This window comes from Bos indicus, chromosome 21 (genome assembly GCF_029378745.1).
Source record: "Bos indicus isolate NIAB-ARS_2022 breed Sahiwal x Tharparkar chromosome 21, NIAB-ARS_B.indTharparkar_mat_pri_1.0, whole genome shotgun sequence".
Classification (NCBI taxonomy): Eukaryota; Metazoa; Chordata; class Mammalia; order Artiodactyla; family Bovidae; genus Bos; species Bos indicus.
The window spans coordinates 42,438,460-42,463,129 of record NC_091780.1 but is presented as its reverse complement, the minus strand read 5'-3'; the positions used below and the strand labels follow the sequence as shown (position 1 = coordinate 42,463,129).

The 24,670-nt window shown below is 38.5% G+C and overlaps 1 protein-coding gene and 2 pseudogenes across 12 annotated transcripts in view; 1 reads left to right on the top strand and 2 right to left on the bottom strand.

Moving 5' to 3' along the window:
- Positions 1 to 24,670, bottom strand: part of NUBPL (NUBP iron-sulfur cluster assembly factor, mitochondrial) — a 526,006-nt gene that overhangs the window by 225,852 nt on the left and 275,484 nt on the right. For all 12 annotated transcript variants that reach the window (XM_070775436.1, XM_070775425.1, XM_070775429.1 and 9 more), the window contains 2 exons: positions 9,791 to 9,911; positions 4,869 to 4,951 (listed from right to left, as the gene is read on the bottom strand). In XM_070775436.1, the coding sequence (XP_070631537.1) occupies positions 4,869 to 4,951; positions 9,791 to 9,911 (204 nt within the window). The remainder of the gene's footprint in view (positions 1 to 4,868; positions 4,952 to 9,790; positions 9,912 to 24,670) is intronic.
- LOC139178505 (U2 spliceosomal RNA) lies at positions 12,287 to 12,460 on the bottom strand (annotated as a pseudogene).
- On the top strand, positions 23,023 to 24,092 carry LOC109575105 (5-hydroxytryptamine receptor 1D-like; annotated as a pseudogene).

Below are 24,670 nucleotides of genomic sequence, written 5' to 3'. Positions count from 1 at the left end.
CTATAGCCTATCGGGCTCCTCTGTCCATGGGATTTTCCAGGCAAGAGTACTGAAGTGGGTTGCCATTTACTTCTCCAGGGTATCTTCCCAACCCAGGGATGGAACCCGGGTCTCCCACATTGCAGGCAGACGCTTTACCATCTGAGGCACCAGGGAAGCCCGTGGTGCACATATGCAGATGGTTTTGACTTTTGGTTGAGTAGGTAGTAGCCACTTGGAGCTTTTTAACTGGTACTCTAGCCCCTCCCAACTTTTCCAATGATGCCTCAAATTCAACACATTCCACACCTTTCAATTAATCACTATGTTTTTAAATATTACTGGAAAAGTTAAATTCCTAATGCCTAATTTTAGAAGATTTTATGGACAGAGAATGAGAGCCCTGGAACCTGGTGCTGAGAGGAGGGATTAATTAAAGATAGACAAAAGAAGGAGGAATTAGTAAGAAGACAAAAAGCTAAAGATGAAACTTTTATTTATTAATAAATTTGCCTGTAGCAAACCCCTAAAAGCTAACAATGAAAAGTGTCAATCTAAAGGGCTATGCTATGCTAAGTCACTTCAGTCGTGTCTGACTTTGTGCAACCCCATAGATGGCAGCCCACCAGGCTCCCCCGTCCCTGGGATTCTCCAGGCAAGAGTACTGGAGTGGGTTGCCATTTCCTTTTCCAGTGCATGAAAGTGAAAAGTGAAAGTGAAGTCGCTCAGTCGTGTCCGACTCTTAGCGACCCCACGGATTGCAGCCTAACAGGCTCCTCCATCCATGGGATTTTCCAAGCAAGAGTACTGGAGTGGGGTGCCATTGCCTTCTCTGTCTAAAGGGCTAAGAATTAACAAATAATTTGACATATTCCATCCCATTAATTTTTATAGAAGTGTATCACGTTTGCAAGTAAACACTTCTTTCATTCTCTAAATGAAGACATTCAGGTAGAATGGGCACTAAGCTTCCATGCATATGGCAGAATCTGTTGAGATGGCTGAAACCAGCTTCTGAGAGCAGATTTCCATTTAAGTTCACAGGCGAAAAGGGAAGGGGATTATAAGAAGGTAAGATTCACCATAAAAGTCATCAGAAGGATCCTAATCCAGGACTCAACAACAGTTTCCTAATGTCTAGGAATTCCTGATGTCCTAGTAAAATCTTTAATGCTGAGGCTGAGAACTCTATCCTCCATCTTATGATTCAAATTCTGCTGATTTTTAGATGTCACCAAAGAGTGACATTTACCTGAAGCTATGTAAGGGGAAGGGCATAAATGGGCTCAACCCTTTGATGAAGGGTGGAAGAAAGACAATTAGCACCATGACAACTTTCACAGGACATTTCAGAAGACATAAATACTCATAGCTGTATTCTACTTGGCATTTTTCAAAATATTTTCACATTATCATCTCATTTAATCCCTCTCATTATGATATAATTTACAGACAGAGAGAAAGGTTCAGAGACATGAGGGAACTTATCTAAGGTCACACTTAGGAAGTAGCATTCTTGGTAATGAAATCCCAGGCTAATACTGATTAATGCTTTGCTTTTCATGCAGAGACCTTTTGAGAATCTAGTAACTCTCTTGTTCAATTTCCCAGAAAAATGCACATTCATACATTCTGGATATAACTTCAGAGGAATTCTCAAACCCAGGTTAAGATATTCTGTATTATGGCTGCCACTGTGCACACCAATGGGACCACCCCTCTTATCTAGATCTCTGTAATATGAAAAGGAGGTGAACTGAAAGCCAGCCTAAATATACACAATAGACAGACACTGAAGCAAGCTTGCAATTAATTGAGAAGGGAAGCAGATACTGCCTTGGGAAGAGGATGCAAGCCTACAGTTTCAGAGCTGAGTATGGAAATAGCCTCGGGTACTATCTTGGACAAATTCCTTACTGCGAATGAATCTCTACTTCTTCATTTGAAAAATGGAGATTATCAAACATACCTCACAAATGTGTTATGAGAATCAAATTAAGAGAGTATGTTGTATTTAATGCACTCAAGTACTGTGCTCATTTCTTAGAAGGAACTGAAGAAATCATAGCTATTAGTAGAGGACTCAGAAGGTGAGTAGAGAAGGAAAAGGCAATCCACTCCAGTATTCTTGCCTGGAAAATCCCACGGACAGAGGAACCTGGCGGGCTACAGTCCATGGGGTCGCAAAAGTCGGACATGACTGAGCGGCTAAACCACCAGAGATGACACAATGAAAAGAGGACAACATTTAGAAGGAAGAGAATTGCTTTTTAATCACATCTTGGCATCTATCAGTTCTGTGACCTTGGAAAATTATTTAGCTTCTATGAGTCTCAGTTTTCTCAACTGAAAAATGGGAACTATTTATACATTGTATTAAGTTGTCGTGAGCATTGAAAGTATATAGATGCCTAACAGTGTCTAACATACTCTAACTGCTATTATTGTTAGAAAGATGGTTAATAACAATGAATGTCTGCAATCTAAGAGTAGGAAACAATAACTTCCATGGAAACAAAATAAATACAAAGCTCCATTTTCTAAATCTCTTTTTATGGACATGTCTGAATCTTAAAAAACTGCTCAGAAGTCTTCATATGTAAGGCTGACAATGTGGTGTGTGAAATTCTCACTAGTTTTAGCTGAGACTTCACCAGATTAAGTCTAGCCTAAACCACAAAGGGGTAGCTTGCTCACATTACCATAAATGTCAGCCAGCAACAGTAAAATAATAGATCTAATTTTACGTAAGTGTAAATGAGATTTAAAAAAACATGTAACCAAAAAACTCTACAAACACTGTTGTTTAGAGCTTTAAATCATATTGCTTTTTGATGGCTGCTATATATTCTCTGTTATGTTACATTCCTTTAACTTTCTGAAATGTTTTTGCTTTTGGAGAATCTCAAAGAAAAAAAATAATGGACAGGAGGGAAAATATTTTAAAACCTAAATTCATAATTGAAATAAACTACTAGACAATTATTCTTATTGAAAAGGATTCACCACTACATATCTTTAAATAGGCTGCTCTCAGGAGGCATTTAAAAGTATTTGACTTTAAAAACCCTCAATTTTCATACAACTTTTCATTCACTGCATAAAGTACACTTACAGTAGATGAGATTGCCATGCTTCAGTTGTGAAAGCAATAAAAGGTTATGTTTTTTGCTTATCTGAAAGATTTCAAAGAAAAGACTGAAAAGGAAATTTAACATTTATTACTACATAAGAGGCAGAGAAATGAAAAACAAGGATATATACAATAGTAAGTTTACTCAGACATCATATCCCAGCAACTCAATCGCCTGTACCATAACTGTCGACCCTTAAGAAAGAGAAAGGAGCTCTGGGTCCTGAAAGAGAGAGTTCAAAATGAATCTACTTGACCAATCTCAGACTCCTGGTTGTCAGCTTTGCCCTTATTGTATTCACAGTTCTAACAAAGTCTGGCTCCTTTGTCTTTCGGTTCATACAGGATTAGAGGAAGCAAACTAGAATGAAAGGGGGAATAGTTATGGGTGGACAAAATAACGGTACTCTAAAGCTACATTTATTTGGTATGGGAAAAAAAGAAAAGCTAAGAGGACTGATTGAGGCTGTTTGGCAAAGGAGCATAAGAATTACATTAAAACTGATACACCAGATGATGGCTCACTTTCTAACATAAACAGCAACTGCTACTTAGGAAAGAAGAGATATATATGACTTTATTATATATGATTATATATATTACGTATATAATAAAAGTATTATATATAATAAAATCATACACTTATGATTTTATTTCTATTTTAAAAAGAGTAAAATAAAAGAGCCATGACAAACCTAGACAGCATATTAAAAAGCAGAGACATCACTTTGCTGACAAAGATCCACATAGTCAAAGCTATGGGTTTTCTAGTAATCATGTATGGATGTGAGAGTTGGACCATAGAGCACCAAAGAATCAATGCTTTTGAACTGTGGTGTTGGAGAAGACTCTTGCGAGCCCCTTGAACTGCAGGGAGATCAAACCAGTCAATCCTAAAGGAAATCAACCTTGATTATTCACTGGAAGGACTGATGCTGAAACTCATACTTTGGCCACCTGATGCAAAGAGCCAACTCACTGGAAAAGACTCTGATGCTGGGAAAGATTGACGGTGAAAGGAGAAGAGTGTGGCAGTGTATGAGATGGTTAGATAGCATCACTGACTTGGTGACATGAACTTGAGCAAACTCTGAGAGATAGTGAAGGACAAGGAAGCCTGGTGTACTGCAGTCCAGGGGATCACAAAGAGTTGGTCACAACTCAGAGACTGAACAACAAAAGAGTTGACACTTAAAGGCAGTGAGCTTCAGCAGTCTTTGAAAAATCTATCTGTACCACAAATTATATTAGATAATGAAACACTATTAATTTTCCCACCTTACCTCCTCAATCATATTTATTAAAATAAACGCAGTGAAAATTCAATCTCTAAAGGTTTATACAGTTTCCCTACATTCAACTCAATTTTTTCTTGTATTTGGTTTCCTTCTCTCAACAATCAGCCGAACTTCTAACACTGAAATAAAATAACTTGAGGCAGTTAGATATTGCTAACTAGCAAGAAAAGAATTTTACAAATTTCCATTGTTCATGTTCAAATTTCCATTGTTCATTGTTCATGAGAAAACTGGTTGGGTGATGATTCTTTGTAGTTGGGCCTGTTCAGTTGATAATTCAGAATCAGCAATGGTATGTCTACCTTATAGTAACTTAAAGAAGCTTTGATTAAGTTAACTAATATTTGGTTAATACATTCATTCCCAATAGACAAACTTGATCTCCCCAACCTTCTTTCTATATATCAAAAAGTATATATCCTGTGAAAATAAAAAACATATTTATAAATATAACTTACCTCATCACTTTCAGGCTGTGAAAACACAATCGGCTGGCCTGTATCTGAGGCTTCCCTTATGTTAAGATGTAAGGGGATGTCTCCTAAAAGAGTCCACCAGATATCCATTAGTACCACAAAAGCTTATACAGGCATTTGAAATTTTACTCTTTGAACTGCAGAAACAAATTGATTCAAATCAACCTGAGTTATGACTATCCTCAAATTGCTAAATTTCTGAAAAACAAGTTTCAAATGAAACTTAGGGACAAAATAGTCCTTTTGAGGGTAATACCATGATTACATTTGAAAGCAGTGTGGCAGTCAATCAAGGAATAAGATCTCTGATTTATTCTTTGCTGGAGGTCTTCCAGCAAAAATGACCTGGAAGATATTTGTAAATTTTTCCCCCTGTAATAACTGATATAGACATAATAATATGATATAGACATATCTTGCCACATAATAACAGGAAACTGAAAAGGAAAGATGAAGAGGGAAAGAAGTTTTTAAAAAGCACAACAGAATAATCTTCCTGATAGTGGCAGATGGGTGAGCAAAGAGAACTGTTGAAAAGCAGGGCAGACTTGTTAGTTCAACTACCTGCCTCTTTATCAGATAGAATTATTTTTATTTTATTACATATCAATCTATATAGCAGTATACATAACTTGTGAACTTGAGCTCTCAGGAAATAATAAGAACCTCCAATACACAGACTTGTATATGTGTGTCTTTCCTGAGGATATATTAGGTAGTAGAATTCGGAGGAAAAATGCTCTGATCCATCATCCAATTGATTCTTTCTACCACACCATCACAAGTAAAGCTGAGATTTAAAATGCAGTAAATGCAGTAGAAGAGTTGACTTTCATGCTGCTCAGCATTCTTAGAACCACTTTAAAGTCCATGCAAAGGTTATCGAAACATGTATGTATGTGTGTTTTACATAAAATATTCATTCAGTACCATGTCATTCAGTGTAAACAATGCAGAAGAAGAATGTGTTACAAAGTTACAAAGCTACCACAATTTATATTATGAAGTACGGAGTAACAGATATGTCATGTGCCTCTTATCAGCATATTTTGAGATCTTAGCCAACTCTCTTTTCTAAGTGTTCAATAGACAAAAATGCATGAATATTTCAATAACCACGTAAAGGCTAGTTTTTCAGTACATTTGATGTCTATTCTATAGATCAACTTTGGACTATAGGAAGCTGTCATGTGGGAAGCAGGGGAAGATATGTTACAGAAAATATTTAGAAACCCAAAAAGTTTTCTCTCTTGATTTATGAACTGCCAGTATATAGTAAAGAATCTTGAATGCTTTCATTCCCACCACAGTGTCAGAACAAAACAGTAAAATCGTCTCCATTATATAGCCAGCTTGTTCATTGTTGTTGTTCAGTGCTTGTCGTGTCTGACTCTTTATGACCCTATGAACTGCAGCACGCCAGGTTTCCCTATCCTTCACTATCTCCCAGAGTTTGTTCAAATGCAAGTCCATTGCGTTGGTGATGCCATCCAGCCATCTCATTCTGTCACCCCCTTTTCCTCCCCAATCTTTCCCAGCATCAGAGTCTTTTCCAATGAGTCAGCTAGTGACATCATTTCTGCCCTCCAGAGACTCACAATCCGCAGAAGAGGAGAATAAGATGAGGAAAACCTTGTGAGAAAGTAGATGACACAGTGAGAGCAGCAGTGGACTAACAGCTGTGCACAGAGAAAATTTAAATGGGGTGAACGTAGTGAGAGTTGCTGAGGTTCAGTCTGGCCTTGAAAAGTATTTTTGAAGGGCTAGGGCTGAAGGAAGCACATTTCAGAGACATAAGTTAAAGAGGTTTCTGTGACATGATCTGAGACCTTAATTACTATGTATGCTGCTGCTGCTAGGTCGCTCAGTCGTGTCCAACTCTGTTCGACCCCATAGAAGGCAGCCCAACAGGCTCCTCTGTCCCTGGGATTCTCCAGGCAAGAACACTGGAGTGGGTTGCCATTTCTTTCTCCAATGCATTAAACTGAAAAGTGAAAGTGAAGTCGCTCAGTCGTGTCTAACTCTTAGTGACCCCATGGACTGCAGCCTACCAGGCTCCTCCATCCATGGGATTCTCCAGGCAAGAGTGGTGAAGTGGGTTGCCACTGCCTTCTCCGAATTACTATGTATAAACTGTCCCTATAGCTGAATACAGGCTTTCCAGGTGGCTCGGTGGTAAAGAATCCACCTGCCCAGAGGGATAGGGTGGGGAGGGAGGTTGGGAGGGGAGTTCAGGATTAGGGGGAGATATGTACAACTGTGGCCCAATCATGTTGATGTATGGCAAAAACCATCACAATACTGTAAATTAATTATCCTCCAATTAAAATAAATAATTTAAAAAAAGAAAAAGAATCCACCTCCCAAGTAGGCTCGATCCCTGGGTTGCCAAGATCCCCTGAAGAATGAAATAACAATCCACTCTAGTATTCTTGCCTGGGAAATCCCATGGACAGAGGAGCCTGGAAGGCTATAGGGTCGCAAAGAGTCAGACATGACTGAGTGACTAACAACCACCACCACAAGCTGAATGTGGATAAAATTCTGAAGAGCCATTTTACCAAATAACCATTTGAAACACAGCTCCCTAGATGAAAATAAGAGGCAGCAAGAGAGTCAGTAAAGGACAAATAAGAGTCCTGGGGGTGTCACCCACCCAGGAGGTCACAGCTGTGAGAGTTCCTGATTTCAGTTCCTTGTTCCCAATTCCAACCTCTTCATCATCAGAACCCCTGTTTCAGTTCATGCGAGAGCCCTCTGGGCCCCATGATCACATTAAAGGGAGCAGATGTGCTCTACATTAGAACTCTAAATTAGTTTTCCCGAAAGAGTTTGAGATACAACAGTCTATCGCACTAGCCGAGTTTCTCTGATCAGTAATCAGTGTTTCTGATACATTTTTAGGGTAACTATACATTTGATTTGCAGGGCTTCCCAGGTGGTTCAAGTAGTAAAGAACCCGTCTGTCAATGAGGGAGACATGAGATGCAGGTTCGATCCCTGGGTCGGGAAGATCCCCTGGAAGTGGGCATGGCAACCCTCCAATATTGGCAGCTCCAATACTGCAGTTGCCATTGGCAACATGGCAACTCCAATATTCTTACCTGGGGAATCCCATGGACAGGAGCCTGGCAGGCTACAGTCCATAGGTGGGCTACAGTTCATAGGGGCACAAAGAGTCAGACTTGACTGAGGAGACTCAGCATGCATGCATACATTTGTGAGCTGTTGGTTAAAATGTAACTTCCATATGTAGGTTTCTCTAGGAGATGTGTTTCAAATTCTAAATAAGTGACTTAGAAAATCATACCACCCATTCATAAATTAGGGAATTATAATACTGTCAGCATAATTCAATAATGCCATTGTAATTACACATTTACTTTACATATAAGTGAATGTCAATCTGCTGTTATTATGCAGATTTGGGAAACTGAACTTCCTAGGTTAGTTAAATGAGAAACAGTTGCAGAATAAAATTAGTATCTTTAATTATAAAAATGTATCAAAATATATCATTAGTATTCACCTGGTACTGTGGTAGCTGCTATAGTACAAATGCATAAAAACAATAATACATTTAACATCAACTTTTAGAAAACTAATTATAATAAAGAATGTTTTTAATTCCTTGATCTCTAAGGAATATTAATTGCTAACTACCTAAAACTGATAATTCACTCTATGACTGCATTATTTAGCAGCTAACATCTGCCTTTACCCAGAATAGAAACTCATATGCAGAATATCAAAACATGTTCCCTAAAAAGTCCATTAAGTTGCTTGTGGATTTAAAAAAAAAAATATTTTATCTAAAATCTGTGTTTTCCCCACATCTATCCTGGAGAAGGTTCCATGTGTGCTTGAGAAAAAGTTGAAATTCATTGTTTTGGGATGAAATGTTCTACAATACAATAATGTAAAGTAAAAAAGAATAATAATAATAAATAAATAAATAAAAATTAAAAAATAAAAAATAAAATCTGTGTTTTGCTCCTTTAACATATGATTTTACTTCTCCTTCAATTACTAATTAATTCTTCAGTTCAGTAACATGAACAGTATAGACAAGGTGAGTTTCAGGAGCCATACTTCATAGACACAGCATAAAAAGATTACAGAAAACAGTAAATAGCATTTTTTCTAGAGCAGAGGACTTATACATTCAGAACTGATGAGGAAGGCATTTCTTCACGCACATCAAGAACTGACACTTCCAAAGATTGCCACAACATATGAAATAGGTATTTCTGTATACGTCTGCTCAGTTGGTAAAGAATCTGCCTACAATGCAGGCGACCCTGTTTCAATTTTGGGTCGGGAAAATCCACTAGAGAAGGGATAGGCTACCCACTCCGGTATTCTTGGGCTCCCCTTGTGGCTCAGTCCACAAGAGTCCACCTGCAATGCAGGAGACCTGGGTTTGATCCCTGGGTTGGGAAAATCCCCTGGAGAAGGGAACAGCTACTTGCTCAAGGATTCTGGCCTAGAGAATTCCATGGGCTGTATATAGTCCATGGGGTCACAAAGAGTCAGACACTGAGCGACTTTCACCTTCACTTCTGCTTATACTAAGAGATGTCTTCCCAACTTAGCAAACAAACTGATGACCATTATTTAAAATGTGGACTTCAAATCAGAGTAGTCAAACCACAAAACTTTCTTTGCAAATTCAGGTTATGGGCAGTTTTCATCTATAGCAAGAGTTATAATTGGCAGAACAAACCTCCTATTCAAAATGTGTTCCACTAGTGAAGTATCATAAAAAGCCAAAAAAAGGTTAACACAGAGAAGTGCGCTATACTAACTTAATTCAAAACACAAAGCCAAAAGCATTTCACCATTCTGAGATGATCTTCATCACCATGCTATTTCCTTTGCAAATGAATATCCGGTGGTCTTACCTAGAATATCAAGATCAAGGGTCCGTGCTAGTCTCCTTGCACCATCAGCACCAAAAATATGAGTTTTGTGTTTACACTTTGGACACTGGAAAACACTCATATTTTGGACAAGGCCCAGAACCTAGAATAATAAAGACACATTGAAATCAAAACAAAATTAAACTGAATTTCAATCCGTTATTTCAACAAGCTTCTACTGCGTGCCTACTAGGTTTCAGAGATACTATGATGAATAAATAATGGTCTCTGCTCTCAAGCAACTCAAGCTAGTGGGAGGGCAAGACAGATGCCATTAACTCAAATAATGAGATAAGTGCTAAAAAATTATAAATGATGGGGATCAAAAATTCTGTTTTGGAAGAATAAGAGGGATGGATCTCTGGGTTTCCCACAGAGAACTGGTTCTTCAGGTTGAGTGTAAGAAGAGGGGTTGAGGCCTACAGCAGGAATTCTAGGCAGAAGAAAAGGGCAGAAGCCAAGGCAGTGAATTTTGATTTGTAGGGCCTATTTTGGCTGCAGTCCAGTAAAGGGGAAAAGGCAGAAGTTAGTTTGGTAGAAAGGTCGAGGTCAGATGCTAAGGTGACAAATGCTATCCATGTATTTGAGATTTCATTTTTGAAACAACAGAGATGGCACTGAAGAGGCAGTGATACACAGTCAGATCTGTTTCAGAATTTTACTTTGAGGTCAACATGGAAAAAATAAGCAGGAAGCAACAAAAGAAAGGACACAGTTAAGAGGCTAACTGTGGACAAAGCCTCACAGTAGAAAACAGCTAAGAAATGTTGTTGTTCAGTCTCCTGATCGTGTCCAACTTTTTGTGACCCCATGGACTGCAGCATGCCAGGCCTTCCTGTCCCTCACCATCTCCCAAAGTTTGCCCAAGTTCATGTTCATTGTATCAGTGATGTCATCTAGCCATCTCAGCCTCTGATGCCCTCTTCTCCTTCTGCCTTCAATCATTCCCGGCAACATATACTGAGTACTTATTCTAGGTCAGGCCCTGGGATAAGGGCTGTATGAAGTGAGGTGAAGTCGCTCAGTCGTGTCTGACTCTTTGTGACCCCATAGACTGTAGCCTATCAGGATCCTCCATCTATGGGATTTTCCAGGCAAGAGTACTAGAGTGGGGTGCCATTTCCTTCTCCAGGGGATCTTCCCGACCCAGGAATCGAACCCGGGTCTCCCCCATTGTGGGCAGATGCTTTACCGTCTGAGCCACCAGGGAAGCCAGGACCAAGGGCTATATATGCACTATCTTACTGTCTCTTTATAGAACTTTATGAGATGGGTTGTTAGCATATCCTTTCCATAGGTGAGAAAACTGACACAATTAGCAAAAGACTGAAACTCAGCTCTTATCAAAATGTTATTATTTAAAACAAAAATTTAAAGCTATATACAAAGTATTCATTTCTTTCTGAGTTTCCCCAGCTTCAAAAGAGATATTTCATAAACATTAGCTGAATAAACAGACAGGATCTATTTATGATCCTTTTAATCTTACTCCTCATTTATAGAAAGCCTGGTTGTCTTCTAGAGTAAAAATGCAGAAAACAACTATCAGAGGCTTATAGGTAACAATGTCCATATCATCCCACCAATCCTGCCAATACACTCATCATTATGGGAGATATCTCTATTAGAACATTTGCATTTTAAATGAAGAATAGCGCTGATAGTCCACAATTAAATATATCAACAAGAAGGTGATCAAATGTGTTATTCTTTCTGAAAAGAGAAACAGGAAAGAGTAAAGTTTCCTACGACATATGTAAATGAAGACAAATAGTGAGGGATATAAATTTGCAGGTAAGCATTTTCCATGCATTACATGCCCTTTTGCTGATGGAAAGTGTCACAAAAAATAAATCATACCATGTTTTGGTAATTCAGTGCCATCTTCAGAAAGCTAAGGAAAACCCAGCTAAATATCACACAGCTTATTTTATTCACTATGTCTACATAATACACTCACTACTTGAGCTGTCTTATATCATTTATGTTGAATGTATATATCCCCTAACTGTAAGGTTTTCATAAATATAAATAAAGTTACATACTTTTATAAAATGAAATTTTATATAAATAAAATTATATATATTTATAAAAATAATATAAATAAAATTATCACTCAAGAAGGAGAAGAAAGAAAATTGCATCATGAAAATTTAAAGAAGGGTATATTCTAATTCGGAGAGAATGTGAAATGTATTCCTTCTCTGGAACCTCTTAGGCTTTCCAAGATATAGAGACATGGAGCAAGAGTATATTTGCAGTTTGTCTGTGATTAACTTATTAGAAAATCGTTTGCTATGGACTGTATAAATGTCTCAGACATTCCCTGTATAGACTACATAAATGTCACAGACATAAAACTGTAATCTAACTCAGGATTTAATGTTATGCTATTATATGCCAATAACGAGGCTAAACACAAGAAGCAGCACACAGTAGTGAGCAAAACAGACTTGAAGCTTGTACGCTAACTGGAGAAACAGATTGAATAATTAGTGCAAAAATTGATTTTAAAAACTAGAACAGTTTCTCTAGAAGCAAAGTACAGAGTATTAGAAGACTGTAGAGAAGAGAGGACTCTACTACAGGAGTCACAGTGTGGGGAAATGTTTGATACTACGCTTGATCTTAGCCAAAAGGCCGAGAAGCGATGGGGGGGAAATGTTTGATACATTGATCCAACAGTTAAAGAGTAAGCAGGTTAAAAACAAGGAAAAGTGAGGAAATACACTCAAAAAAGAAGTAGAAGCATGTCTACTTCAAGGAACTGAAAGGCAGTACGGCTGAGGTATGGGATGAGTGGTGGGAGATGAGGCTTGAAAGGTAGGGGCTACAGGCCATGTTAGGTATGTAGGCTGTATGAAGCAGAGATGCCACTGAAGAGTTTAAGCAAGAGAGACTGCTATGCTTATAACTGCAGGAGACTCATTTCTCAAGACTGAAGGGTTTTAAAAATGACATGGAATAGAAAAACTAAAAGGATTTTTCTTTGTTTGTTTATTTCTTTGACAAACACAAATCCAGTAAATGTATGCTCTGAAATCTGTCATTTCAGAGGTGACAGTTTTTAGCGAAAGGCCAAGGAGAAAAGGAAAGATATAAGCATCTGAATGCAAAGTTCCAAAGAATAGCAAGGAGAGATAAGAATGCCTTCCTCAGTGATCAATGCAAAGAAACAGAGGAAAACAATAGAATGGGGAAGACTAGAGATCTCTTCAAGAAAATCAGAGATACCAAGGGAACTTTTCATGCAAAGATGAGCACAATAAAGGACAGAACATGGTATGAACCTAAAAGAAGCAGAAGATATTAAGAAGTGGTAAGAATACACAGAACTATACAAAAAAGATCTTCATGACCCAGATAATCACAATGGTGCGATCACTCACCTATGAGCCAGATATTCTGGAATGTGAAGTCAAGTGGGTCTTAGGAAGCATCACTATGAACAAAGCTAGTGGAGGTGATGGAATTCCAGTTGAGCTATTTTAAATCCTGAAAGATGATGTTGTGAAAGTGTTGCACTCAATATGCCAGCAAATTAGGAAAACTCAGTGGCCACAGGAGGGGAAATGGTCAGTTTTCATTCCAATTCCAAAGAAAGGCAATGCCAAAGAATGTTCAAATGACTGCACAATTGCACTCATCTCACACACTAGTAAAGTAATGCTCAAAATTCTCCAAGCTGGGCTTCAACAGTAGGTGAACTATGAACTTCCAGATGTTCAAGCTGGATTTAGAAAAAGCAGAAGAAGCAGAGATCAAAGTGCCAATATCTGTTGGATCAATGCAAAAGCAAGAGAGTTCCAGAAAAACATCTACTTCTACTTTATTGACTATGTTAAAGCCTTTGACTGTGTGGGTCACCACAAATTGTGGAAAATTCTGAAAGTATGGGAATATCAGACCACCTAGAAGCAACAGTTAGAACTGAACATGGAACAAAAGACTGGTTCCAAATTTGGAAAGGAGTACGTCAAGGCTGTATATTGTCACCCTGCTTATTTAACTTATATGCAGAGTACGTCATGGGAAATGTTGGGCTGGATGAAGCACCAGCTGGAATCAAGATTGCCAGAAAAAATACCAATAACTTCAGATGTGCAGATGACACCACCCTTATGGCAGAAAGTGAAGAAGAACTAAAGAGCCTCTCGATGACAGTAAAAGAAGAGAGAGAAAAAGTTGGCTTAACACTCAACATTCAGAAAACTAAGATCATGGCATCTGGTCCCATCACTTCATGGAAAATAGATGGGGAAACAGTGTCAGACTTTATTTTTGGGGGCTCCAAAATCACTTCAGATGGTGATTGCAGCCATGAAATTAAAAGATGCTTACTCCTTGGAAGGAAAGTTATGACCAAACTAGATAGCATATTCAAAAGCAGAGACATTACTTTGCCAACAAAGATCCATCTAGTCAAGGCTATGGTTTTTCCAGTGGTCATGTATGGATGTGAGAGTTGGACTGTGAAGAAAGCTGAGCGCTGAAGAATTGATGATTTTGAACTGTGGTGTTGGAGAAGACTCTTGAGAGTCCTTTGGACTGCAAGGAGATCCATCCAGTCCATTCTGAAGGAGATCAGTCCTGGGTGTTTTTTGGAAGGAATGATGCTAAAGCTGAAACTCCAGTACTTTGGCCACTTCATGCCAAGAGTTGATTCATTGGAAAAGACTCTGATGCTGGTAGGGATTGAGGGCAGGAGAAAGAGGGGACGACAGAGGATGAGATGGCTGGATGGCATCACCGACTCGATGGATGTAAGTTTGAGTGAACTCCAGGAGTTGGTGATGGACAGGGAGGCCTGGCGTGCTGCAATTCATGGGGTCACAAAGAGTCGGTCATGACTGAGCGACTGAACTGAACTGAACCGAAAGTCACTGTAGATGGTGATTGCAGCCATGAAATTAAAAGACGCTTGCTCCTTGTAAGAAAACTTATGACCAACCTAGATAGCATATTAAAAAGCAGAGACGTTGCTTTGCCAACAAAGGCCTGTCTAGTCAAAGCCATGGTTTTTCCAGTAGTCATGTATGGATGTGAGAGTTGGACTATAAAGAAAGCTTAGCACTGAAGAATTGATGCTTTTGAACTGTGGTGTTGGAGAAGACTCTTGAGAGTCCCTTGGACTTCAAGGAGACTCAACCAGTCCATCCTAAAAGAAATCAGTCCTGACTATTCATTGGAAGGACTGATGCTGAAGCTGAAACTCCAATACTTTGGCCACCTGATGCGAAGAACTGACTCATTTGAAAAGACCCTGATGCTGGGAAAGATTGAAGGCAGGAGGAGAAGGGCATGACAGAGGATGAGATGGTTGGATGGCATCACCGACTTAATGGACATGAGTCTGAGTAAAGTCCAGGAGTTGGTGATGGACAGGGAGGCCTGGCGTGCTGCAGTTCATGGGGTCGAAAAGAGTCGCATAAGCCTGAGCGACTGAACTGATCTGAAAATACTCTAGTTTTTCCCCTGCACAGTTCTTTTCTTCACAGGATTTTTCTCCTGGGCACAAAGTTAGCATTTTTCTTCTTTGAATTAGGTGAGGACATGTATCTTGTTCTGGCAATGAAATGTGAACTGAAGTGACATGTGTCACATCTAGGCAGAGGCTTTAATTGCTAATTCCCCATTATGTTTCCCTCTGTTCCTGGGACAAGCAAGCTTCCATAAAGTGGCTGCTCAATCTGTCTGGGTGCCAGAGTAAGAAAAATGCAGACGAGTGTTAAAGCCAAACTGTAATGGACTTGTAGCATGAGAAAAATAAACTCATGTTGTTTTAAGCCACTGAAATTTGACAGTTGTTAGTATACATGCTGCTGCTAAGTCCCTTCAGTCGTGTCCGACTCTGTGTGACCCCATACACGGCAGCCACCAGGCTCCCCCGTCCCTTGGATTCTCCAGGCAAGAACACTGGAGTGGGTTGCCATTTCCTTCTCGGATGCATGAAAGTGAAAAGTGAAAGTGAAGTCACTCAGTCGTGTCCGACTCTTAGTGACCCCATGGACTGCAGCCTACCAGGCTCCTCTGTCCATGGGATTTTCCAGGCAAAGTACTGGAGTGGGGTGCCATTGCCTTCTCCGTGTTAGTACACATAATCCAGCCCATATTGGCTGACAGAAAGGTGTTAGAAGAAACTACTAGAGTTTCTATTTCTTCCTTATGATTTCCTTTTAATCCCAACTTTTTTGTGTGTTACAATGGAAATAATATATAGAATTTAGAATGTTGCCTATATATAGCATACCTTATAGAATCTATATATAGGTACATATAACATATTTATATAATTTATATCTCTATGTAGTATATATAACAGAATCTACCTCCATATATGTGTATATATATAATTATATATACTTTCAAACATCACTTATTCATAAAGACGTACCATCAAAACAATTTAGAGATAACCCTTTATGTAAAAGATTGTGATACCTAAGCTTGGTTCTATTACTGATATTCTTCATCTAGTTAAAGGACTAATGCCTAATACTGCTTCCTAAGTTATTTTGAACAAAGTAATTCCTCTTAACTCTAGAATTTCCTCAATTAAAAACTTTCCACACAGATACCACATTTCTTAAAAAAAAAAAAGCTGTATAGTAATGGAATAGAACAGACAGCCAAGAGCAGACTCATAAATTAAAGTCACTAATTTATAATGGAGATGACACAGTGCTGCAATGTTAATCGGACATCCATATAACATCCAAGAAATCTTAACCCTCTATCTCATACCATGCACAAAAAGTAATTCCAGATGGACTGTAGAGCTAATATGAAAGATAAAACAATAACATATTTGGAAGAAGACAGCAGAATATACTTAAAACCTTGGATGCAGGGAAAGATTTTTTTAGCAGGACACAAAGAAGCCCTAAACATAAATGAAAATGTTTTGTTAAACTGGACTACATTACAATTAATAACTTATCAGAAGATATAATTAGAGTAAAAAGGCCACCTATAGAGCAAGAGATAGCAGCTATAATATACATATATAACAAAGGACTTTTATCTAGAATATATAAAGAACTCCTGCAAATCAATAAGAAAAAATAAGAAAATACAATAGAGAAATAAGCAAGAGACTTAAAAGGCACTTCATAAAAAAAAGATAATCAAAAACAAACGAACACAAGGAAAAGTATTCAATTTTAATCATCATCAGGGAAATGCAAATTAGAATCACAATACCATGCATTTATGCTTAAGACCTGATTAGAACAGAAAAAGGTCCTTATGACTACAACAACCCCCTTGCCTATAAAAAGTTAAAAAGCCAAATATCAAATGTTGATGATGACATACGATAACTGAAACTCGTAGCTTCAGCTGAGTGCAAAGTGGTGCACCATTGTGAGGAACTGGTAGTTATCTACTTAAACTGATGTATGCCTATACTGTGGCGCAGTATTTCCACTCTGTTATATGTTAAAAATGTGAACATAACAGTCACCAAAAGACATGCATAAAAGTGTTCATAACTAATTATCCAAGAATGAAAAGCTACCTAAATGTCCATTAACAATAAAATGGAGAAATAAATTGTGGTATATTCATATAATGGAAAGGGCTTCCCCGGTGGCTCAGATGATACAGAATCTGCCTGCAATGTGGGAGACCCAGGTTCAATCCTTGGGTCGGGAATAACCCCTGGAGAAGGAAATGGCAACCCACTCTAGTATTCTTGCCTGGGAAATCCCATGGACAGAGGAGCCTGGCAGACTACAGTCCATGGGATCGAAAAGAGTCAGACACGACTGAGTGACTAACATACAATGGAATGCTACACGGCAATGAGAAAGAACGAACTTCAGCCACAGTCCACAGCGTAAGTGACTCTCTCAAACAGAACTGGAAGCAAAAGAAGCCACATGAAAGTATATACTTATTATTCCCTTTATATAAAGTTCAAAGACACGTAAAACTAACCAATGGTGTTATAATTTGGGTTCTGCTTTGAGGGCAGTGATCAGGAGGTGGCACAAGGCAGAAGCTTCTGGAGTATGGGTGATGTTCTGTTTCTTGAACACAAACAATGGGTGTGTTCACTCTGCAAAAATGCACTGAGCAATATATACCTACAATACATGTCCTTTTCATATGTATATCAGACATCAATAAAACGCCTACTTTTAAAAAAAAGGTGGTCATGTGAAGAGCAGCCAAGAAAGCAGTAAGAACAAATATCCAAAATGATGGTTTACTGGTCATCTTGTGAACCTGCACACAAAACCAACCATCTGTTTTAAATAGAAAATATTCCATAAAGAGAGAGGTAGCAGTAAAATTAATATGAGGTCTTCAGGAAGAATAATCCCTTATTCTTTCCACATGACATTCCAAAGAAAGAACTGAAAGAAAAATCTAAACCCAGAGAAGCTCTGGAATGGTGGGGTTCTAGACCCTTAATGTCTCATAGGGTAGCCACTAGTCCACATGTGGCTGCTAAGCGCTTGAAATGTGGCTAGTCTGATTCGGGATGTGCTGTAAGTATAAAACACACGCTGGAAACCAAAGACTTAGTACAAGTAAAAGAATGTAAAATATGTTAATAATGTTCTAAAGTTTACAAGTTATTCTTTAACCTTTTTTCATTGAAGTATATCATGAATACACACAGAAAGCACACAAATCATAAGTGCATGACTGGACTTATCATAAAGTAGGCCCATGTTACCATGACGCTGTTAATAAAGTCTAGCCAGCACCCTAGAAGTCTCCCTCTATACTCTCCAAAACAAGTTGCCAAAGGTATAAACTAAAAGCCTGATTTCTAACACCATAAATTTTGTCTAGTTTTGAACTTGATATGAATGTAATCATGCAATACATTCCTTTGTGTCTGTATGATGCATGCAGCTAAATCACATACATCTGCAGTTCATTTGCATGGAGTCCTAAGATTCCATGATGACTATATCACAGTTATTCATTTTCTCATTGGATCATCTGTGCTGTTTCCAGATTTTGGCTATTATTAGACAGTGCTTCTACTAATGTTTTAATACTTTTTTTTTTTTTTTTTGCTGGGTATTAGGTTATGCATATTTAACTTAAAAAAAAGCCAGTTTTCCAATAAAGTTCTACCAATTTATACTCCCACCAGCAGTGAACCAATTTACATTTTCACACAGTACCAGTTGCGTGCCACAGCTTCACCAACGTTTGATATCAACAGGCTTCTTTCATTTGGGCAGGTAGAGTAAGTATACACTAGTATCTCGTTCGGAGAAGGCAATGGCACCCCACTCCAGTACTCTTGCCTGGAAAATCCCATGGATGGAGAAGCCTGGTGGGCTGCAGTCCATGGGGTCGCTGAGAGTCGGACACGACTGAGCGACTTCACTTTCACGCATTGGAGAAGGAAATGGCAACCCACTCCAGTGTTCTTGCCTGGAGAATCCCAGGGACGGGGGAGCCTGGTGGGCTGCCGTCTATGGGGTTGCACAGAGTCGGACACGACTGAAGCGACTTAGCAGCAGCAGCAGCAGTATCTGGTTGTGTTGGATTGTTCCATTGTCAAGCTGTTTGTACTGGGAACTGTATTTCCCAGAATTCCTTCCTTGTATGGCTCCTGATTAAATTTCACCAAAAGTAAAGTGGCATGACATTTGGAAACCTTACCCTCTAAAGGTTCCCTGTGGTCAGAGGTGGGGACAGAAACTTGCAGAGGTGCAAACTGCATTCTAGTCTGTTCTTATTCTTTCTGATGCTGTGCCCAGCTCTCCTTTGTGCTGTGGTTTTGTGTTGTCAAAATTACTAACGAAGTTAAGTATATTTTTACATGGTTATTGGTCATTTGTATATTCTGCTCTGTACTGCTCAGGTCTCTTCTCTATTTTTTCCATTGATTATGTGGGTTTTTTCTTATTGAATTGCCAGAGTTCCTAGTATGTTTAATGGAATCCCTTTTTGCTCGATTCTCAAGTTTTATATTGACTTCATGTTGACAGGATTTTCAATATACTGAGTTAACTATATTTTTAAAAATAACTTCCAACTGACAAGGGATTAATCTCAAAATATACAAACAGTTCATGCAGCTCAATATTAAAAAAACAAACAATTCAATCCAAAAAGTAAGCAGAAGATTGAAATAGACATTTATCCGAAGAAGACATTATAGATGGCCAAAAAGCACATGAAGAGATGCTCACAACACTAGTTATTAGAGAAATGCAAATCAAAACTACAATTAAGTATCACCTCACATTGGTCAGAATGTTGTTGTTCAGTCACTAAGTCATGTCCTAATCTTTGCAACCCCATAGACTTTTGCAACCCCATGGACTGCAGCACAACAGAATGGCCACCATCAAAAAATTTACAAATAACAAATGCTGGAGAAGGTATGGAGAAAAAGGAACCTACCTACACTGTTGGTGGGAATGTAAACTGGTAAAACCCCATGAAAAACAATATAGAGGAGCCTTTAAAAACTAAAAATAGAACCAGCAATCCCACTCTAAGGCATATCCCAAGAAAAAAACCATAATTTGAAAAGATACAAGCACCTCAATGTTCAATACAGTGCTATTTATAATAGCCAGGACATGGAAGCAACTTAAATGTCTATCACCAAAGGAAAGGTAAAGAAAATGTGGTACACACAGACAACGGAATATTACTTAGTCATAAAAAAGAACAAAATCGTGCCATCTGCAGCAACATGGACAGACCTAGAGACTGTCATACTAAGTGAAGTCAGACAAAGAAAAACAAAGATCGTATGGTATTGATTATATGCGGAATAAGTGTAAAAATGAACTTATTTACAAAGCAGAAATAGAGTCACTGAAGTCGAAAACAAACTTATGGTTATCAGGGGATAAGAGGGGGAGGGATAAACTGGGAGATAGAGATTGACATATACATACCAGCACATATGAAATAGATAACTAATAATTAGAACCTACTGTGTAGAACAGGGAACTCTACTTAACAGTCTGTAACAGACTATACGGGAAAAGAGCCTTAAAAAAAGAGTGTATACAACACTGTAAAGCAATTATCTTTCAATTAAAAATAAATTTTTTAAAAAAGAGTGTGTATATATACATATACGTATGTGTATGTTTAACTGATTCACTTTGCTGTTCCCTGAAACTAACACAACACTGTAAATCAACTACACTCCAATAAAAATTTAAAGGATAAATACTTCACCTGTTTTTTTCCATTTTAAAAAATATGGCTACTAAAACCTTAAAATTACATTTGTGGTTTGAATTATATTTCTATTGGACAATGCTGCTGTTGACCACTAAAGTCAAAGTGTAGAACTTATTTGATAGTTCTCCTATCAAATGTTATTCTAAGGTCCCAAAAATGCAAAAAAAAAAAAAAAAAAGGTTATCAGGGCCTGTAATTTATGAATATTTTTAAAAAATTGAGGAGAAATGAAACATTTACCTTTAAGACTATTTAGGACAGATAAACTGTCAGGTTTCTTTGCTTTTAGTTGAAATTGTATCAACTGGGTGTGGTAACATTCATGTGTGGTTATCTCTTTCTGTTCAGAAGTTCATACAACAGTGATACACACACATATTATTTAACTAGAAAAGAGAAAACAAATTACTTCCTAAGATACACAGACTATGTGGCTGAACAACTTTTTCAAAAAATGGGATTGGGTGGGAGAAAATTTAAGAGAGCTTTCAATATTAAAAAGATTAGAAAACACTGCCTTAGTCATTTAAGAGCAGTCTTCTATAATTAATGATTTTTGAACAGGGGTAGCTAATGTAATAAAACAGAAAATTATAATAACCATATTACAATGCTGTTCATAAAAATTCTTTAAATAGGAAGGAATACATATCCACATGATCACTCCCTCCCCTCACCCCCAAAAAAGCTTTATACTGTGTGAATACTTTATATGTTGTTAAGCTGTTTGTGTTTACTGTAGAGCTATTTTGTGTATCCTTTGATCATAGAAACATTAGAAAACAGACGCTTTGCCACAGCTTAATTTACATAAAACCACTGAGACGCAGCTGTGAGCATGCTCAACCATTTTTTAATGTCTCATCAAAGTATAAGATCCTTTTTTCTTTTTACCTCAGCTGGTTTCACTGAAAGAAAGTAAATGCTACATGCCTGCCTAGCACCAGCCACCACAAACCTTTAGCACGCTATTCTTACATGATTCTAATCCATCACTGGCTCAGAAGGGCACTTCTTTTATTAACTTTTAAAAAATTGACTCTCTTGAAATATCAACATTGCCCTTAAATACTGGATTTTTGTGTCTAAATGTATTGAATTAAGCAGACTCAGAAGACTCCAGTTTTAATTTCTTTTTGGCATTTTAAACCTGGACTCAAGTAAGTAACAAGCAAGATTTTCAGGCTACTATATAATCCAATTTCTCAAGGTTACAATCAGGTTAAATTCTTGCCGGCTGGAACCTGTCACAAGGATAAAGAGCTATGGTTTAAGAAAAAATGAAGAGGAAAAACTCACCATTAAACAGAGAATGAATAATAATAACTAAAATTGATTAGATTCACAAGTGCTTTTCAGTTCTCCATTTAGCCTTGAACCAGGTTCTGGTATATTTTAAAGCATGTGTACAGACATTATAATCTTAAAAAATGAGACTGGCGTTCTTGTTTTCTCTTTCAAAATTAGTCTGGCAATAGACAGAGCAATGAGTGGGGAAGGCCTGCATTCATTCTTCTCTCAGGGACCAACTACTTCTGGATCCATGTGGTACGACTTAACTTCTCCAAGCCTTGAATTCTAAAATGAGAGGTTGTAATGATTTCTAAAATCTACCACTATAACAATAACATTCAGAGCTACCCTTTACAATGTCATGAGGTAAGATCTATGCTAAGAAGTACACGTGTAATCTTATTTAACTGCCACAACAACCTATGAGATGGGTCACAAAACACTTAAGCTAAATTATTTCTTAATCTCCTTAACCCTGTGATATTTGATGATATCCACATTACTAAACCTCAACTCTAGATAATTCACAGAAATAACAATTAAGAATGCAGAATCTGGTTGGCAATCACCTTAGTGTTTCTTAAATATTTGAGTTTTGAGGTCTTTTCACTTGGTCTGTTCTGATGGCTGACTGCCTCCAGTGTGAAACAGAAGGATGACTTTATTTTGTGAGCTGGACAACTATGAAATAAGAAGCTGTATGTGTGAAAGTCTGTGGAAAGAGAGAGTCTCCTAGAATGGCCCCTCAAACCAGTCAGTGGAGGCATTCTGCAGGCGGCTCCCAAGAGATCCCCAAATGCCACAGAAACTCCAGGGACTTAGGGAAGAGGGACCCTAAGATTTCTCTGGCTGTCTTCTTTACCAATGCCTTTGTACTCACTACCATCTCCAAGACCAGGAACTTCTACATCCCTGCCAACTATTTCATTGGCTCCTTGGCCACGACTGACTTCTTAGTTTCTATTTTGGTCATGTTCATCAGCATCACATATACAACCACCCACCCCTGGAGCTTTGGCCAACTCCTGTGTGACATCTGGTCATCTTCTGACATCACATGCTGCATAGCCTCCATCCTGGTACTGGGCCATCACTGACACCCTGGAATACAGTAAACAGCAGACAGTGGGCCATGCGGTGCCATGCTTGCCATCATCTGGGCCATTTTCATCCACATTTCCATCCCTTCATTCTTGTGGCAGCAGGCTAAAAGCTCAAGAAGAAATATCAGCTTGCCTGGTGAGTACTTCTCTGATCTCTTACATTATCTATTCCATCTGTGGGGCCTTCTACGTCCCGCCTGTATTGCTCATTATCCTCTATGGACAAATCTCCAAGGCCACCTGGAACCATATCCTGAATCCACTATCACTTTATGGGAAGTGCTTCACCAACAGCCCATCTCATCAAAGACTCTGTGGGGTCCTCACTTTGCTTGCTCAACGCCAGCCTTCATGAGCGGCATTCTTATTTGACCGGTTCCCCTCTCATTTTCAACCATATGAAAATCAAGCCTGTGGATAGTGTTCTGGAGCACAAGAGGATTTCTGCTGCCTGAGAGAGGAAAGCCACAAAAAACCTGGGGAAGCATCCGGGGGACCTCTATCATCTGCTGGCTGCCCTTCTTTGCTGAATCTTCAGCCTTCCTTATCTGCCAGGGCTCCCGCTGGGCCGACCCAGCCCTTTTGACTTTTTTCACTTGGCAAGGCTATCTAAACTCCCTCATAAAACCAGTAATATACACTGTGTTTAACAAAGAGTTCAGCAAGCATTTCAGAAAATTGTCCATTTCCAAAAAGCCTCTTAGTCTTATTAATATTTGGTGTAGTTACTGCTGTTGTCTTTTAGGGCCTATAACCTGATTGAGTTAATGAAAGTCACTCAGTCGTGTCTGACTCTTTGTGACCCCATGGACTATCCAGCCCATGGAATTCTCCAGGCCAGAATACTGGAGCGAGTAGCCACTCTCATCTCCGGGGGATCTTCCCAACTCAGGGATCGAACCCAAGTATCCTGCACTGCAGGTGGATTCTTTATCAGCTAAGCCACCAGGGAATGTCTTTTTTATTCTTCCTAAGAGTTGGATTAACCCCGATATCTTGGGTTTTGGTTCAATTAATAAAAGTCTTAATATTTTTTTTTACAGAATGGGGACTCTGGAAAGTAGACCATTTAGAATAGGATCCCAGAGACCCACTAAACAGATACACAGCCTTATGTGAAATGTTTAATCTCTGTACTACAGTTTCCATGTAAGAAAAATGGGGAAAATAATGTTATTACCTCACAGGGTTATTGTGAGGGTTAGATTCGGTAATTCATGTAAATCACATAGAACTGCATTTCCACTTAAAGCATACATGGACCACTGAGAGATGCTGGAGG